The sequence below is a fragment of the Manacus candei genome, unplaced genomic scaffold (genome assembly GCF_025592945.1).
Source record: "Manacus candei isolate 608988 ecotype Guabito, Panama unplaced genomic scaffold, ASM2559294v1 h1tg000037l, whole genome shotgun sequence".
Lineage (NCBI taxonomy): Eukaryota > Metazoa > Chordata > Aves > Passeriformes > Pipridae > Manacus > Manacus candei.
The window spans coordinates 6846728-6862642 of record NW_026138085.1 but is presented as its reverse complement, the minus strand read 5'-3'; the positions used below and the strand labels follow the sequence as shown (position 1 = coordinate 6862642).

The following is a 15915-nucleotide window of genomic DNA, read 5'->3' as shown; positions in this document are numbered from 1 at the left end:
TGCTGCTGCCCGCGGTGTCCCGCCGTGCCCGGCTCTGACCCGGCTCTGCCCCGGCTCTGCCCGTCCGTGCACGGTTCTGCCCAGCTCTGCCCCAGCTCTGCCCGGCGCTGCCCGGCTCTGCCCGGCTCTGCCCGCTCCCGGCGCGGGACGCGGGAGCCCATCCCGGCCCGACTCCTTTAAGATGATGCAATCGGCATCGCCCCCCGCGCTCCCGGCCCCGCGCGGCTGAGCGGAGCGGCGCGGAGCCGCGCAGCGGGGCGGAGCGGACGGCGCGGGGCGGCCCCGGCGGTCCCGGCGGGCCATGGCGGTGCCGCCGGCCGCGCTGCCCGCCTCGCTGCCGCCGCGGGAGCCGCCGGAGCCCGGCAGTCCCTAGCGCAGGCTGCGGGCTTTCTGCAAGTCATCGGGGCCGGCGGACGCACCCCGCACTGCCCTACCGCTCCCCCAGCCCAGCGCATCCACTCGGGAATTTTTGGGTTTGTTGTTTTTTTTTATTTTATTTTATTTTATTTTCCTCCCCCGTGCTGTATGTACTGGTTTTCCTCGTCACCCGCCACGGTTAACTTCCCTGTGACTCGGTTTAACTCTTGAGATCTACGTGGATGTTGCTAAGAGCACTTCTCTTGCCTTTGCTGTCCCTTGCTGGGATCGGATTCACACTACCCGGACCCTGTGTGCCTGTATGTGTGTTCTGAGTGTCTTGACATTTTGATTCCTTTACAAGAGCTATGCATTAATTGTAACCAAGGTAAGACTCCCTGTTTTTGTTCCCTCATGTGCATGTCAAATTTAAACGTTTCTTTAAAGATGAAGTATGCATATTCTTTTAAACAGTGGAGTCATATGTAGCCCTTCCATTGATGAATACTTGTGAAAAAGAAGCATAGAACTTGCAAAAAAAGAGACCTATTTAGCAGGAGATCTAGCTTGGCTCTACAAACTGCTCTGCTTTGCTCTGTTACAGCTGCTGTGATGCTTAGAAGAGTAATTTGTGCCTTATTTTGTTTTCCCTTTTGACAGACCTGTGAGTGACCATAGGCTTGGCTTGACCTTGATTTTGATGGCTTTGTTGGAAGATCTAATGATGTGATTGCATTTCATGAGGTGATTGCTCTCCAGCCTCTGTGGCTCAGGGTATAAACCACTTCTGCCACACTGTCACTCATGGACAATTCAGATTTTTTTTTAAACAAACCTTTTGGCTATCATTATTTTCTCACTCCTCCTTTCCCTGCTGTTTATCCTTAATGCTGGGAGCCTTATTCTACCCTCTGATGTGATTGATAGTCCTGCTGCTTTGCGCTGCCGATTTCTGGTTTAAAATACAATGGCTCTAAGTGGCAACTGCAGGACTTACCTGCCTCCTCGGGAGCAGGGGACTGGACTACACTCCTTCCCAGAGGTAGTGGAGCTCAACGTGGGTGGCCAGGTTTACTTCACTCGCCACTCCACCTTGGTTGGCACCCCTCACTCCCTGCTGTGGAAAATGTTCACCCCAAAGAGAGACACAGCCAACGATCTGGCCAAGGACTCCAAGGGAAGATTCTTCATTGACAGAGATGGTTTCCTTTTCCGCTATATTCTGGACTATCTCAGGGACAAGCAAGTGGTTTTGCCTGACCACTTCCCAGAGAAGGGAAGGCTCAAGAGGGAGGCTGAGTACTTCCAGCTCCCAGACTTAGTCAAACTCCTGACTCCTGATGACAACAAGCAAAGCCCTGATGATTATTGCCACAGTGACTACGAAGAGGTCTCCCAAGGCAGTGACACGAGAATATGCCCACCCTCATCGCTCTTACCGTCAGATCGGAAGTGGGGATTCATTACCATCGGGTACCGGGGGTCGTGCACTATTGGCAGGGAGAGCCAAGCAGATGCCAAATTCAGGAGGGTCCCAAGGATTTTGGTTTGTGGAAGGATTGCTCTGGTCAAAGAGGTCTTTGGAGAAAGTTTGAATGAAAGCAGAGACCCGGACAGGGCTCCAGAAAGGTACACCTCCAGGTTTTATCTCAAGTTCAAGCACCTGGAGAGGGCTTTCGACATGTTGTCCGAGTGTGGATTCCACATGGTGGCCTGTAACTCCTCGGTGACAGCTTCCTTCGTCAACCAGTACACAGACGACAAGGTCTGGTCCAGCTACACCGAATATGTCTTCTACCGTAAGTACAGGACGTTTCAGAGGGAAATGTAACTCCCTGCTTTAAGCTGCTCCCTTCCCTTGACCGTACAGTTCCCAAGGCACAAAGAGTGCCGATTTCCTTGTGTCTGCTGCAGACTAAGGCTTTATTTAGATCCGGGGGGATACATTTCAGTTTAAGCTTTGGAAATGCAAACTGAGGCTGAGCTCAGCGGGTTGGCCTTGGCTAGGTGGCAGCACAGACTGCTGAAAGCACCCCGTCCGCCTGCCTGGAGGATGTGGTGCCTCTAGCTGTGTAAATCAGCCAGCTGAGTGCCTTGCACACTTCCCGGGATGTGTGGGACATAAAATGAGCCTTGCAAACGCGCTGCGGAATTAATTACAGAAAATCTTCAAATGGGAGTCACTTTACAAAGGTAATAGCAGCTTGATAATTGTCAAGCACAGTCAGCCAAGCCATCTGTCAGCAGACCTGACACACTTGCACATAGGGAAGGGAAAACACAATCCTGTCCCTCTGGCTGCGTTTCAGCGGGGCCTCCTTGGAGCCGGCTGCCGTGCTCTGAAATGGGGGCTCCGTGCAGAGAGGGGCAGGGTGCTGTGCCTTGTTATGCAACATGCCTGTGGAAAACCAACTGTCCTCATCCATGAGGAGTGTGTGCCCTGCTTCCTGCAGTCACATCAGATCTCACTCTGCTGTGCTGATTTGAGCCGGTAGCGCTGCTGGGCTCATTAACTTCCTAAGCTGATACTCAGGTAGAGGCTGGTTACCATTGGTAACATGAGGGTAATTTTGATTCTATAAGTCTGTATTATCAAAAAATCATTCCACAACTGCTGTGCTTAAATATTTGAGAGGCTCATGAGGCTTTTTCCCTCCATTTTCATTTGCGGAGGGTGAAGGATGGAACAATTCCCCAGTCTGCCTGTAGAAATGGGCTTTATCCAGCTGCTGCTTTGGATAGTGGCCTTGGGAGAGGGATAGAGGGATAACATTTGGTTGGCAGAGCTGCCGTTCTGGGTGTGTGTGGTGCTCACAGTTAACAGGCTCTAGGCGTGGGGAGCTGACAAAAGTTTTAGATGTAAGATGTATCAGGAAGTGAACAGTTTGGATGTAATTCCGTGGATTCAGCACACATCTACTCTTGTGCGGGGCTCAACAGGCAGCCCTAATCTGCTTATGTAATGAAGCTTAAGTTAGCATCCTGAAAAGCCATCTGGGTTTTTGACATCCATAGATTTACTTAAAATTAGTTTTCTAGCTGGATTTCTTAGCAAAATTGTTCTAAGGTTATGGATCCGCTTATATTCCGACAGGGATGGATGATTTATGTTATTAGGCAGCTTCTGCTTGAAATTCATACAAGTTCTAGGAGGAGAACTAATGTAGTTAAAGGAATGGATTAAAATAAATTGTGTTTGCATTTATATTTCAAATCAGAGAAAAAATATGAATGCCATATAGACACAATGTTTTTTACTAATTGAAGAGAGAATGAACATGGGGTTTGCCTGAATTAGCAAACACAGACTCCTGATTTTCATGTTATTCAAATTTTTATCTTCAGGGGTTGCTCTCTCTGCTTCCAGAGCACTACAGCCACGGTTAGGGACCTTAGAAATTTTGGAGAGTGAAAGTCTATAGCAGGCATCACCAGTGCAAGGAAAGCCCAATCCAATTAAAGTTCCTGGAAAGACTCTTACCCAGTTCAATAGGCTTTGCATTTGGTTCCTATAAGTTTTGTGGATTTTTGACACTGATACAATTTCAGAGATGGATTTTTCAAAGGGTCCTTTCCTAGGTAAAATCTGAAGCCATGGCTGTGATGCCAAATGAGTCTCTCTTATCTCGATCCGAATGGTTCTGTTACGCTCCGAACCATTTGCTGCTGCCATGGAGCCACGGGTGGGCTGCAGGGGTTCTCCAGCCACATGCTCAGGTCTGGCTGCAGCTGGTCCCCCTGAGGGCAGGCAGAGAATTCACCCGGAGCAAAAGAACTCCCTTTCCAAATTTCCCAAAATAATTTCATTCAAAATTTCCCAAAACCATTTCATTTAAAACTTTGAGGACCAATAAAATTGACATCTGGCTTTCCAGTGGAACATGACGTCTCCTTTGCAGCTGCTTAGCCATATTTATTTATTTAGAAGCTGCCAAATGTGTCTATATTGAGCATTAATTCATCAAGATGTTTTGATCAGGTTAATGGGCCTAAACCTGGGAGGTGTCTTACACCACTGGTGAGGCGAAGGCAGAGGTGGTCCTTGCAGAGCCACTTAGTAGCTTCTGTGAAAGGCCCATTGGAGGGACTCTTCCCAACTGGGAACTAGTTCCAAAGATGTAAGAATAGAGGGAGGAATATTTTTTTGATACACCAAATACATTGTATGCTCCAAATACCACTCGGAAGGTAAAGGCTGGTGTGAAGATAAAGAACATTCTTCATGTGCAAATTCATCTGAAAGTAGCTCAGATGGGCCAGAGAGGATGTGAGCTGAGCAGCCTCTCACACGGGTACAGTCTGTGCTGTTAAAGTACTGTACCATCAATATTGCATGAGGTTTTCTCCTTGCGTTCAAATTTAGGTTCTATTAAGGCTAATGGGAGATGCCTGTTCCCCGTGGAGGAGGCTTTCCCGAAATGCAGAACGTGTCCAGCACAGCCGACCCACAGCTGTTTGCTGAGTCGTGGCAGGATGGGCTCGGAGCGGTGCTGGGGATGACAGTGCAGTCCTTGGGGCACAGCTGGGCTCCACTCCAGCTCCAAATAGGCCGAGGCACAGGAGGGTTTGGAGACAGGCTGGGATGGTCCACTAGAGCTGTCAGTGAACGGTTCTGTGGCACACAGCTCCTGCGGGGTGGGTAGGCAGGAGGCACAGCCGGGCTCAGGCTCGCAGGGTGACTGAGGGGAGGAAAGGAGCTGAGAGTTTGCTCATGCAGATTTTTTCCCTCCAGTTTCTCTTATAGCAAAGATGTTTCCTTACATTTTATACTGGTTAAGGTTGGATTTCTGATCTGAGCTATTTTGCTCCCCTCCCACTGTTGTTTTGATGGTCTTAAAGTAAAACCTTATCTCCAACCCTCTAATTTTTGAAGGAGGTGAGTAGCCTGTTCTTGGATCTTCATTTTTACCTGTTTTAAGCCTTCGCAATGAGATGAAACAAAAAGGAATACAGAGATGTAGACAGACAACTGCTCCTGCCCCTCCTAGGGCTGTGCTTCAAAGTCTGAGCAGGCACAAGAAAATCAGGACAGTGAGTCTGATTGGGGAAGCCTTGCCTTGCACTGGTCACTTCACACCTACACATGGGGAGCAGCTCAAGCACCTGCAGATGTACAAAGGAAACCATGAGATTTTCTGGCACTGTAGCTCTGAAAGCCAAAGTTGAATTAATAATGCTCTTGCTCCTGAAGGATGAGTACTGGCTCCACTTGTTCCAGGGACAGCTGTAAATGTTGGTGCCTCACCTTGCTCCATGGAGAAAGTGGTGGCTGGTTGTGGTTTGCAGCTGCTGGTAGGAGGCTGGTGTGCAGAGATGTGTGTGAAGTAGGTTTCAGATTATCCTGGGATAAACAGGTGAATCCTCTTGGGTTGGGATGTGCAGGAGGAAGGAGAAGTGCCAAGCGATACCCTCTGCGAATGCCCTGGCGCCCATCTGTTGGACACATATCTCTGGGATAATCCTGGTGTCTGTTAGACAAGATGATCCATTTGGGATTATTGCAGCCAGCTGGGACCCGTCACTGTGCATGTGTGAATAGAACTAAAGGATCCCATACTGATGTGCCTACCACTGACTCATAAATTCATTGCGTGGCAGAAATTTGACTAACAAAACGGAACACTCTTGCACAGTGACACCCACAGCTGTGCTGTCAAATGGGCTAGATGTGGGAGAGGAACATCACCCATTTCCCCTCTCTTTAAACTGATACTGTCATATGATCTAGTAGTTGCTTCTGTCTGGTTTTAAATCAGTGAAGATCAAAATGACCCAAAAGCAAGCAAAATGAAGTCAAATCCAATGAATAATACAAGCTTCTGCCCTGCTAACAGGAGATGTTTCTGTTTCCAGGTAATTACTGTCATCATCGATGCCTCTGGTCCCTCTTGCCAAACCAAACTCTTACAGGATGATCATCTGCAGGTGGTGGGGCTGTAGCCAGCCAAGTCTGTTAGTACATCCATGTCAGAAGGACCTTGCTCTGAGCTTTTTTGGTCAGACTTGTGCTGATTTTTTCCCAATTTGTCATGGCAGACTGAAAAGCCTGCATAGTTACTGATTAGAGTTATTCCATAGATGAAAAATTCTGTTACTTTTGGAAACCAGTAGTGTAAAATCTGATTGTCAGATTAGACCAAGAATCTCCAGCTTAATGGGAAACCGAAGCAAAACTTGGTAAAATGGTTGATTGGATGTAGGGCTTGGAGTTCATTCTAACAGGGTATGAAAAGTGATGTTGAGGAACCAGCAAGAATGGCTTTTGGGTCCTGTCCTTTGTCTCTACCCAGCATTCATGGCACAGCTCGTTATTTCCTGACCCTTTGGATATGATCTTCATTGACTGGAATGTTTGAGATAGACATTAGCAATATTGTACAGACCTGTTCCCTCCTGCTCCAAAGCAACTCTTGGTGATAGGAATCCTTCCTCTGTCCTAACACCTGCGCAGCAGCCAGGCAGGTTCCTTGCCAAGGACAATCCTTATCCCTCTGTCCCCTGTCTGTGGAGGTCTCTGTGGTGGAAGGGGCTTTGTGAAAGGTAAATCAGCATGGCCCAAAGAGCTGTTGAGTGGGCTATGATCTGATGTTTGTGTCTTCCCCCTGTTTCCAAGGTCTCAGGAGGGCTGTGTGCCAGGAATTGGTGGAAATAATCCCCTAGGGTTGGGTGGAGTGAGGGCCTGGCCACAGGGACAGGCCGTGGGCATGTCCTGGCCACCCTCGGGCACCACCACAGCTCTGCAGGACCGCTGGGTGGGACTGGGGACAGAGCCTCCCCTGTGGCACTTCACTGCTGCTGCTGCTCTGTGATCCAGAAAAAGACTATAATGACTAAAGGATTAGCCAAGGAGGGCTGGCATTTAGGGGAGGGAAAAAAAAAATCAATGTATTTTAAACTGCAGTCTTGAGCTGGCTCTTGGCCAGGAACAGCGTGAGTGAGGTCCCACAGCACCATTTCGGGAGGCTGATCAGAGGAGGGGTTTACTGTAATAAAAGTAGATGTGTGCCAGAGAGAGGGAGGTGTGGAAATAGGGAATGCCTGGTTTGCTGCCCTGGGACAGCAGAATGCCGGGTGGAAGTGGCCCAGTGTCCCTGGACTATGTCTGCGGAGCGGCAAGGAGTGGCTCCCACTAGCCACTTTCTGCAGCTTCCTTCAGCCTGGTCAGGTCTGGCCTTTTCCAAAATTTACTGAAATGTTGGTGTGTTTCTTAGGAAAACAGAATCAGAAAGAGCAAAAGAGTGTAAACAAGAAAACACAACTCAGATATTTGCTATTCAGTGAATACCAGCAACATATTGTGCACACAGACAAACACTTCCTTGCAGCAGGTTGGGTTTTTTCTGTCCAGCCATCCTGGATTTGTTTAATTTCCTAACCACAATATTTTCTCAGTTTCTTCTCCTTTTTTTTTTTTTCAGCTTTTCAAGTTCAAGGCTAACATACAGCAAATATGGAGACATGAAGCAAAATCTAAATTACTTCTTTGCAAACAGAAAGAGTAACTCTTTTTTTTCTTGAAACTTGCTCAAAATTGTATATTTTGTAAAGGAAGAAAATAGACTGTAGTGAGTTATACTTGGTGGAACTGCTTTAAGGTTACTCAGGTGTAATGCTGACTGAGCTGGCCAGGTCAGAGAATCCTGCGGGAATGATTTCCCTGCTACTTTCAGACATGCTCAAGTCAGTTCTGGAACACAGTCAAACACTGCTGCCATTACTAGGCCTCCTAACATTAACCTAAGTAGTTAAGGAACAGTGGAGCTCAAGCTCCAAATCTGATAGTGCAAGGAAGTGTGGTATTTGGATGGTTTGGGAAGTGCTGAACACCTGGAATGCCTCTCAGGTTCATAAAGGGTTGGGTCTGATCGACTAATGTGCCATATAAAAGCTAAGGTGATGTGACTGTTCCCTGGCTCAGTGCAGGAACCTGGTTGTTATTCCTGGGCTAATGGCCCTTAGTAAGGCCTTCCCAGGACCCCTGGATTTATGGAGAAGGACATTTCGTAGAAGTGTAGTACTGTAGTGACAGGACAAGCGAGAACTGCTTCATGCTGACAGAGAGTAGATTTAGATTAGATATTAGGAAAAAATTCTTCCCTGTGAGGGTGATGAGGCCCTGGCACAGATTGTCCACCGAAGTTGTGGCTGCCCCATCTCTGGAAGTGTTCAAGGCCACGTTGTTCAGGGCTTGGAGCATCCTGCTCTAGTGAAAGAGAGGTGGAATGGGATGAGCTTTATGGTCTCTTCCAACTCAAACTATTCTGTGACTCTCTGACTCTATAACTTTTCCTCTGGAATGAAAGTCCCTTGGCTTTATCTTTGGTAGTAGGATATGAGTAAACAAAATAGGGAATGAACATCAGAGAACTGTGTGGGCTGTTTTCCTTAGTTGTCCTACATTAGCTTGTTAAATTAGTTGTCTAATAATGGTTAAAGGAAAAGTCTGGAATTGTGAGAATAGTTTTTGTATTTCAATAACTGGAACAAGCTTTGTTGAAATACCCATAAATATAAACTGGTCAATTGGAGTGTGCTCCTGGTGACCCCTCTGTATCGACTCTCATTCATGTCCTTTCAGTCCACGAGCTAGTTCATACATCACTAGCGTTACGGGTTTTCCAGCACTGCCTCTGGATCTACTAACAAAGTGATTAATGATTTCTAGGAGTTCATTGATTAGCTGCTAAGGTAGCTAAATAATTCCTCTACCAAAAAATACAGTGAGAACTGTGGCCATCCTGGTTTGCAAACCATCCTGAAAATCCTGCTGCTGTGATGCCACTCGGCACCGGGGCTGCGTCACAGCAGCAGCAGGTTGGATCCAGCAGCTTTAGATTTCTCCTTTAAATCACTCATGTCTCTCAGTTTTCTTTCTCTGAGATGATCTGACACACATAAGTCCTGCCACAAATTTTTTAGGTTATCCTGTGTGTCAGCAAAACTCGTAGGCTTTGATAATGCACCGTATTTAATGGAAATTGTTTCATTGTGGATGTTCCGAGCAGTTCTGTAAAAGGGACTTGCCTGATTTTGTGGGGGGTTTTTTGGAGATGTTTCCTTTCTTTTTTTTGCTTACAATTCCTTCATTTCTGGGACATGGTGAGATTCTTGAGATTGTCCTCTGCATGGCCAGAAGTTGGATTTTGATGATCTTGGTGGATCCCTTCCAACTCAGGATATTCTGTGATTCTAAAAGAACCTTTAACTCTACCTGTGAAAATCTCCTCAGCTGTGCTTCATCACAGGGCTCTGGAGTATGTTGGAAAGTGACTACAACATCCCCAAACATTTAATTCCAAGCAGGAAAATGAACCTGAACTTTAATTTGTGTTCCTAGAAGAGTAAAACTGGTTTGGAGGGAGCAGCAGCCCAAGAGACATTCTTATCCTCGCTCTGAGCTGGGACTGCAGCTGGCAACTGCTGGGTGCTGCTCTCCGAGCTTTAGGCTTTGGACAGGGCCTGAGAACTAAATTTAAAAAAAAAACTCTCTCTCTCTGCATATTTTCGAGGAGACTTATTTCAAGACTTCAGATTGAATTTCCATCAAACTGAATCAGAGTGTATTTTTACAGCGGAATTAAATCAGGCTGAAATAGAACCCAGTGGAACATGCTGATTTTGACTGAATTTTGCACTTTAAATATTCTCAAAGCCAAAAACTCTGAGCAAAGCTTGAGTGAGCAAAAAACAGAGAAGAGCTTGGAAAAGTGTTTGTGCTCCTATGAAGGGAATTTCACCGGGTTTTTCTCAGCTCAGAGTTTTCACTGGTAGTGTGGGCAAGTCCAACACTGGTTCCATGAAGGATCCCCAGAGGGATCGCAGAAGGGGATCCTGAGACAGGGAGGTGAACATGGCTTCTTGCAAATTTACTCTTTGCATGCTCCTACAAAACTGTGATTTTTGACCACCAGTTACACTAAATATACCACCTGGGTCCATAACGTTCAATTGGAACAGAATTTTCCCTCACAGTGCCTTTGCCTTGGTGTGTTGTCATATGGAAAGTGAGCTTAGGCACCAGACCAGAAACCTGGGGCCTCTGAAAACATTGAGATGCTTCACCAAAGATCTCAAATCTCCCTGTTCTAACATGCCAAAATCAATAGGGAGGAATTTGTGGAGTTGCTGATTGTTTTAAAAGTATGTTGGCTTTGATTTTCTTTGGTTTACTCTCCTGGTAGATAGATGATCATCAGTCAGTGCAGGGAGCTGGTCCTCAAGAGATTGCCTGGTGCTTTTTGCTTTGGTTTGATGTTGCAGCATAATTGTGGGAGAAAAAAAATTACCACTGTCCTCCTGCAGAATTACAGAGGGAATTCTGTTTCTGAATTAATGGCCCAATCGTGGTCAGTGATAACATAATTTTTATGCATAAATAATGCTATTTATTACATTATTTATTACCTTTATTGTTAATGTTATATTTATAGGCAGAAGAGTAGCTAGGAAGAGCTCAGGCTAAGGACAGAAGCTGAGCCCAGCAGAGCTGCACCAGCTTCAGAAGCTGCAGATCTGGCCAAGCATTTCTGCAGCTGTGCTGCTGCTTACCCTGGCAGTGTGTACTCCTGTGGGGACTGGCTAATTAGGAAGGGTTACCATAGAAGATATCCCATTGCGTGACACAGAGAATATATTTAATGTATTTTATTTAAGTACAGCTGTGCTTCCTTGAGAGGTCACTGTTGGAAACATGTTGCTGACTTTTGGAAGTTGGACTCATTTTGTTTTGTGAGTTTGACTGTGACATTTTATAGCCTGCTCTTCCCTGACCGAGTTATCTCTCTGCCATTCCTGCCAGGACTGAATGGAATGACTTTCTCTAACCCTACCATCATGTCTTGAACCACAGACTTGTAGTTAGAGAGGTTTTGTACCCGTGGCTTGTATAAATTCTCTCATTCCCTTGGTCACTGTTTATAACCCAAACCACGTGCAGCCCAAGGGTACCTTCACTTTCCCTCATGAAGCCACAATTACCAAGACATAAACCTTCTGTTTTCTAGCTGGGAGAAGAGCAGTTTCTAGGTATTCTTGATTTCATTCATTTGTGAGCATTCAAGAGAATAAACCCTCTATTCTCTCAAGTCAATGCACTTATATTACATGAGGATTAAATCATTCCCTTCCCTCCGTGCAGAGTCTGCAGATAGAAAGCTGCTATGCCTTACCTTGCATAGAGAAAGAATATTTAAATAAGGACGTTGATAAAAATGCTTTCACTGGTAAAGACATCATTAAAGAATCTGCTGTTTTAAAGTCCTGTAAGAGAGGGCAGAAGTCAAGAGGCACCATTTCTTGCAGAGGAATTAAAAAGTTCGTTGAAGTTTGGTCTGTGGGAAGAACTTCCACAACTCAGTGACATCTCCAGTGCTGAGGAGAACCCCACATCCCAGACCTAGTGGAGGTCACTGATGGGGAGGATCAAACCCTGCTCTAATTTACTTCCATTTCAAAATCTTCAAAATATTTGACTTGTAGCTAGGAAGCACCAGTGTTCACTTTATACAAGTTTTCTGGGTTTAAAAAGTTTGAAAACCTTTCCTGTGCTGAAATTCAAAGGACTGGAGATGATCCATTTGAAACTCTCAATAATTGCATCCCTTCCTCTCTACCAGCAGCCCACATGTCCCCAATCAGGCTGGAACAAGGCAGGTGGCATGTTGGCAGCCAGGCGCTGCTCACGTGGGCAGGATGACAGATTTGCCCACCTCTCCCTGTTCCAACAGATAAACCGAGGGATTCAGACCTGGCTCGGACTGGGCTGTTCCCTTCCATGGGACGGTTCCCATCCCTGTGACTGGCTGTTGCATGTAGTGCTGTGCCCAAATAGCACAGGGTTTGAGTTTGTGTAGTCACAATCCAACAACAACAGACTTGGGATCAAACCAAGTCTGGATGTGAGCAGGCAAAAGCCCCAGCTCTCCCAGCATCCATGGCTGCTGGCAGCAGAACAGCTTTTGGTTCGCTTGAAAATTGTTTTTCCAGCTTTTGCTCATGGCTTTGGTTCAAACACCATCATAATTCCAGCCTGGAGAAAAGAAGGCTTTGGGGTCACCTAATTGTGGCCTTCCAGTACCTGAAGGGAGCCTACAAGAAAGATAGAGACTATTTACAAGAGTCTGGGGGGACAGGACAAGAGAGTAGGTTTAGATTAGATATTAGAAAAAAAATTCTTGGCTGTGAGGGTGGTGAGGCCCTGGCACAGGTTGCCCAGAGAAGCTGTGGCTGCCCCGTTCCTGGAAGTGTCCAAGGCCAAGTTGGATGGGTCTTGGAGCAACCTGGGCTAGTGGAAGGTGTCCCTGCCCATGGCAGGATGGTGGAACAAGAGGAGCTTTAAGGTCCCTTCCAACACCAACCATTCTATGGTTCTATGATTCTGTGATACTTAAGCATGGTTAAGACATTAATAGATTTTTTTTTTGGAGGAGGAGACAGTCAACCTACAGACAGCGAGGGAAGAGCAAACCTTCCCCCAAACCGTTTGGAAGCAGTCTCTGCTGTGCTCCTGCTGATGGAAATGCAGTGGAAACCCATCATTCTCTGGAGGAAAGCTAAAAGCTACATGACAGATAGTAAATAAATAATTGCAGGGAAACATTGCACATAGATTTCTTGGGGAACAGAACTTAATTAAATTTTGTGAACATGCCTACATAGTTCCATTGATCAGGAAAAAATGGATATGTGCTACGTCTGTAAGATTTACTTGCTTGACTGTGTTTTGCCTTCCTCCCCTCCCTCGGCTTCATTCACTTCATATCCTGCAGTGGTAAGGGAACACATTTCTGGTTTTCTTCCTCGGAGAAATTGATTCTGAGCAGCACAGGACATGATGTATGGTTTGTAACTCTACAATATTGCTAAGCAAAAAGAAATCACTGAAGAAGGCTGTGCAGATATTATATTAATTTCCATTTTAAAATGGATTTTTTCCCACTAGGACCAATAAAAAATATGCAAAGATTTTCAACAGCCTCTCTAGTAATGATTAATTAAAAGATGGGATAAATCTTTCTAGGCTAATTTAGCAAGGTAGGTTTTTTTAGACACTTCACAAGACATTTTTTTTTACCATTGAATCCAAGCTTATCCCTGAATTCACTCTATCAACCATTGTGGGTTTAGCTGGGGTCTGAGTGTCTGTTTATTGTCACAAACAGAAGTCAGGAGGTGCCCATAGCTGGTGCCTGGCAGAGGTGCAGAAGGACCAGACAGTCACAGCCATCTCTGTGGCCAACACAGGGCACTTGACTCTCATTGCAGCAGTGATGGATCTCTCCTCTGGAAGGGCTTCATGGGGCTGTTGGCTCTGGAGGATGGAAAAGGGTGCTCTTGTTGAGAACCCAAAGGATTTTTTTTCTGTTTATATTTTAGTCTTCGGATGTCCCACCCAAATTCCTGTTGGGGCTGTGAGGGCTCCTGGGGTGATGCTGATGGCCTGGGCCTGCTTCTCCAACCCCAGGAGCAGAAGCCCCTGGTTCATTTGGCAATAAGCTCACTCCAGTTTCTTCCCCTCTCATTAGAGCCCAGCAGGTTGGTTGAGAAGTGAGGGGGCTGCTGTCCTTGCTGCAGGATTGTGATTTGGCATATTGGTGCAGTATTAAAATTTCAATGGAACAGATGGTGTCAGGATTTTAACTTATGCTTATGAGATGCAGATGGTCCAAGAAGTGAACTTGTACACCAGTTATTTTTATTTTGAACAGGTTAAGAACGAATTACACTTTGACTATTGTTACTGCTCTGCTTGTCATTTCTTCTTTCCCTGTGCATGTGTGTGTTTCTGTGTGTCTGTGCACATGTGCAAGTCTTCTCAGAATCTCTTTTTCATGGACTGCTAGATTGAAACAGCCCTATTTCTGCCTAAAACTCCTCTCTGTGTATATTTAATTTCCTTCCCAGCGATCCTTTTATTTCCCCTCAGGCCTGTTGCTGTTCTCCTTGAGAGGTGTGGGGTTGCAGACCTGAGCTTTGCAGAAGAGCTGGTGCCATCAGCTCAGTCCAGCCTCCTCTGGGAAAATTGTCCCATGTGCTCAGTCCAACCTCCTCTGGGAAAACTGTCCCTGTGCCCAGGGTGAGCAAGTCCTGCACCAGGCTCATGGGGAGGCAGCCACTTGTTCCCAAACCTCCTGTGACTCTGAATCCTGTCACAGGACTTGTACACCTGATGGGAATAATGATGGCCAGGCAGGATTCTGGTCTTGGTTGCGTTGGAATAAATCCAGGTTGACCCCAGTTTTATACCATAAGGATCTGATTATCTAATCCTGTTGTGAAACATGGGGTAATATTTTTGTCATAATTCATAATCTTAATTAATCTTTTATAGAAAGAAAATACATTTACTGCTACAAATTATTAATGTCCACCTGAATATTTTACACCCACTACAAAGCACTAATTTTCCTGCAGAGACACCAGTGTTTCACACAAAGCACCTGTGCACGTGTTCCTTCTGTTCCTCCTGCCCCACATCACACGCTCAGGGGAGGGACCTGTGAGCATCCCCCGTGTGCCAACCCTGGTTCTGCTTTGGCTCTGTCTCTGCCAGGGCTGCAGTTGGTGGTACCTTCTCAGAGGGGTGAGGTTTGATGTGGCACATGGAGCTGCCTCCTGCAGGGATGTTTGCTGTGTGCAGCTGGTCAGGGGGAACCTTGTGCCAGCTAGTGTTGGTGTTGAATTTAGAGCCTGATCCAAAAAGCAGGAGAGTCCCAGAGCTTCCTGCATTTGAAACAAGTTGTAGGTGTTTGAGATCTGTAGATTTGGGGAAAACAACATTTCCCAAGGGTTAAACCATTGAGTAAGTGTCTGCCCAGCTTACTCCTAACAAGGGAATGTATTGCTGAGGTCTGACTGTGATCAAGTGGCCGGGCCAGCAAAAATTAATCTTAGTCTGTTCCTGTCCTTGATGCATTTCACATGTATGTCCTGGAGTACCAGCTGCAGGGGAGGGTTCCACGAAAGACGATGCAAACATATGGCACAAGGGCAAAGGCAGCAGTGCAGGTGTGGGTATAATCAGGTTCATTTATTCCTCCCTCGTGCCTGCTGCCATTACTCATTCCTCTCGCATGCAAATGTACAAATCACAAATCTCCCTGCTGAAGCCCACGGTGGTTTAGAAGACTGTTCCCATCCTTCAAATGTAGTGGGTCTGGAAGTGCAGCATTGAGGGGAGAGAGGCAGGGACCTGGCACCCAGGGACTCCTGAGCCCCAGACCCCCACCCGGGTCCCTTGCTTGCAATTTTTTCTGCTTTTTCGGAAAGTGGTGGAGGATGCAAAGGTTCTGGAGGGTGCAGTGGGGCTGACTGAGAGCTGCAGGGAGGCTCAGGGATGCTGGACCGCATCTCCAAAGGCTGTGAGATGTCCCATCCCCACAAGGCTGGCACGTCCCCTCTTGTTGGGGCAGCCATGCTGATGCAGAAAGGGCTTCTGGGATCCCTTGGAGCGCAAAAAATCACACTGCCACCTATTTCCGATAATTAGTATTTTCCGTAATTATCCCAGATAAGATGACATTGACCGAGATGCCTGTGCCATAGCCAGAGGTGTTTGAG

The 15915-nt window shown here is 46.5% G+C and overlaps 1 protein-coding gene across 2 annotated transcripts in view; it reads left to right on the top strand.

Moving 5' to 3' along the window:
- The first annotated feature begins 297 nt into the window (after positions 1 to 297).
- KCTD16 (potassium channel tetramerization domain containing 16) overlaps positions 298 to 15915 on the top strand; it is a 70655-nt gene continuing 55037 nt past the window's right edge. The window contains exons 1-2 of one of the 2 annotated variants that reach the window (XM_051794227.1): positions 298 to 473; positions 1018 to 2156. In XM_051794227.1, the coding sequence (XP_051650187.1) occupies positions 1325 to 2156 (832 nt within the window). In that variant the 5' untranslated portion in view covers positions 298 to 473; positions 1018 to 1324. The other variant, XM_051794226.1, reaches the window with a different exon arrangement.